Source organism: Elephas maximus, chromosome 4 (genome assembly GCF_024166365.1).
Source record: "Elephas maximus indicus isolate mEleMax1 chromosome 4, mEleMax1 primary haplotype, whole genome shotgun sequence".
Taxonomy (NCBI): domain Eukaryota; kingdom Metazoa; phylum Chordata; class Mammalia; order Proboscidea; family Elephantidae; genus Elephas; species Elephas maximus.
In genome coordinates, this window is record NC_064822.1 from 113,935,797 (window position 1) to 113,938,971 (window position 3,175).

At 32.5% G+C, this 3,175-nt stretch overlaps 1 protein-coding gene across 1 annotated transcript; it reads right to left on the bottom strand.

Annotated features, from left to right (window-relative positions):
- Positions 1-868: 868 nt before the first annotated feature.
- On the bottom strand, positions 869-1,804 carry LOC126075593 (olfactory receptor 6C2-like). Its single transcript, XM_049883430.1, has one exon. The coding sequence runs from the start codon at positions 1,802-1,804 to the stop codon at positions 869-871; it is 936 nt and encodes a 311-aa protein (XP_049739387.1).
- Between the last annotated feature and the right edge of the window lie 1,371 nt (positions 1,805-3,175).

Sequence of the window (3,175 nt, forward strand, 5' to 3'; positions counted from 1 at the left end):
ATTTTAGAAAACTGTGTAATACTTCTTTTTGGAGCATTCCATCAGAATTTGAAGCCAATTCTAATGATTGAAAATGTATTTGTGATTTTTCACTGTTATAGAAATACGATTATAGGAGTGGTTATATTATTATAAATTCAAATTATAGATTTATATTGTTCATTTTTTAAAAAACAACTATGAGCAATGATACGAAACACATTCTTGAATAAATATTTTGATTAATTAGACTAGAATTGAAATTTCAGAAAATGTTCCAAAAGATTAAGCTATTTTGTACTATCAAGCTTAGTGTTGAGAATATTCCTGTAACCATATTCAATTTAATAGTGTACATTATTATTGTTTTTATGTATCTTAACACTTTGTTATATATGCTGCTAATATTTTTCTAAGTTTTTCATTGTGTTTATGTAATTTTCTCGACTTGGAATCACATGTTACATTTCAGAGAAAAATTATACCTTTCTAGATAGGGTTCGCTGACATTTTAAAATAATTTTAATGAAGTTAAAGATTTTAATACTGATATTAACATTTTTTATTCAGATTAAATTTACATAGCATACAATTAACCATTTTAAAGCGTACAATTCAATGATATTCAGTTTTTATAAGACTGGATCAATGTGATATTTTTGTCCCTCATAGAAAACTACTAGTATAGTATCTATAAAAGAGATTTCTTTGCAAGAAGTGGAAAGAAGTGAACTTACTAAGGGAAGTCTTGGGGAGAAGAAACATGTTGAGAAACTTTACTTGAGTGAACTTCAGATTAGGAAGGAACAAATTATTTTAGGAACTTAATGATATATGCTTTGGAAAGCCAATCTCTTATGAAAACTTGATTATCAACTTCAGCATTCCTTTACATCTTGGAAGATAAGACAATTCTTTTGATGGAGTCACTGAAGGCTTGTTTTACTTGCTTGTTCCTCAAGGTATAAATGAAGGGGTTCAGCATAGGAGCAATGGACGTAGTGAGCACTATCACACCTTTATTAATAGCCACTGATTCCTTTGCTGAAGGTTTGACATAGATGAAGATACAGCTGCCATAAGTGATGGAAATCACAATCATGTGAGAAGAACAGGTAGAAAAGGCTTTTTTCCTTTGTTGGGCTGAGGGAAATCTTAGAATGGTCCTCATGATATATATGTAGGAAAGAATCACACAAAGAAGGGTTGTGATGAAGGTCAACACAGCACAGGCTATAACCATCTGCTCAATGACCCATGTGTCTGAGCATGAAATCTTCAAGAAGGGAGAAACATCACAGAGAAAGCTGTCAATGACATTAGAGTCACAGAATTCCAGATTTTGAGTCAGGCTAAACGGTGGGAGTATGATCATCAAGGCAGCCATCCAACAGCAAAAGATGAGTCTTTTGCACACTCTGCTGTTCATGATGGTGGTGTAATGCAGGGGCTTGCAGATGGCCACATAGCGGTCATAGGACATGATGGCCAGGAGAAAAAATTCAGTGACTCCCAAAAGATCAGCAAAAAATCCTTGAATGGCACAAGCACAGTAGGTAATAGTCTTGTCACCTGTTGTTAGGTTATACAAGTATCTAGGAATGCAAGCAGATGTGAACGAGATTTCTAGGAAGGAAAAATTTTGTAAGAAAAAGTACATTGGTGTTTTAAGGTGAGAATCTGCTAAAGTCAGTAAGATAATGGTCAGGTTCCCAGTTACACTCAAAAAGTAGGTAAGAAATAGAAAAATAAAAAGCAAGCGCTGCAGTTGTGGATCCTCTGTTAGTCCCAGGAGAATGAATGTTGTTATTGTATGATTTCTCATCACTAACTTTTGACTTTGTCCAGTAAACCAAAAACAAAACCAAACCTGTTGCTGTTGAGTTGATTCTGACTCACAATAGTCATGCACAAAAATTAGTGGTTTTATTAAATTATACAAGGTGTCAGTGTTGATAAACAAATGCCAAATAAAGCCAAGTACATAAACACATTGCATGAAATTTCTTTTTTAAAGTAAAAATTAGTATTGTCAATATACTGAAGATATTCTCACATAAATCTCCTTTTTTGTGTTTTAGAAGAAATATTTCTTAGAGATTAATTAATAGATTTATTAATTATAATTTTTAGATTCTATGTCTTCTCAAATTTGTTTTACATATTGAGTCTATGTACTGTATTGGTTTCTACTGACAGTGCATCATGATATTATCGACATTAAGATTTTATTTTACTCCCATGCATTCTTCTCTATCTTGAAGCTCATATCTTAATATTCACTAACGGCCCCATGTCTTTACTTGTAGCTTGGCCTTTGATAAAACGTAATTACACAACAAGTAATTTGCACATGCTATAGAGGCTTTCCAAAATCCATCATCGATTACAGTTTTATGTTCAACCCATATAACGAAATAACACTTTTGTTTTTTGCTTTGTTTTGGTGTAGAAACAAAACCCCACCTTCCTCTATCCCTTTGGTTTTCATATTTCTTAACTGTTTTGTAATTTACTTAACGTGCATGTGGTGCAAAATACAGAGATGTTCAAGGCACAACGTATTTGTTACATGTGAAGAAATGTTGGTTGCAAGTGGTAAACAAGTAATGAACATTACCAATATCATTTTATAGTCTCAGTTTATTTAGTTATTGTTAAAACTAGTCAGAACTGTATTCATTCCTCATACATTGCCTTCTTTTATTCCCTTCCTTAGCTTCACCTTTACTAATATACCATATAGTGATTAGGAGTAGATTCTCTGTAGCTGGATTGACTCAGTTCCGTTCCTCGTTATCCTTCTTATTAGCTAAAGTGCAACTTTTATTAAATTATATAATTTCACTGTGCCTCAGACTTTTATTTATAAAATGAGGGTAATGGCAATATCTATTACAAAAGATTATTAGGATGATTATGTGAATACAACACTCTTAAAACAGTACCTAGAACTTAGTGGTTATTGTATGATTCCTATTACTGTTATCTGGCCTGCACTGATTTTCTGTAGTTCGATATCAGCCATAAATTCCTTAACCTATTGTAATCTGATTCTGAACACAACATTTTACTGAAATAGCTTTGCCAGTGTTACCAGTGACTTCTATTCTGTTAAATAAACTATACACGATTTACGTGACAATTCATGAGTGTTTAACTCTTTTGACTGAAGCCTCTTCATAAAATATTCTGA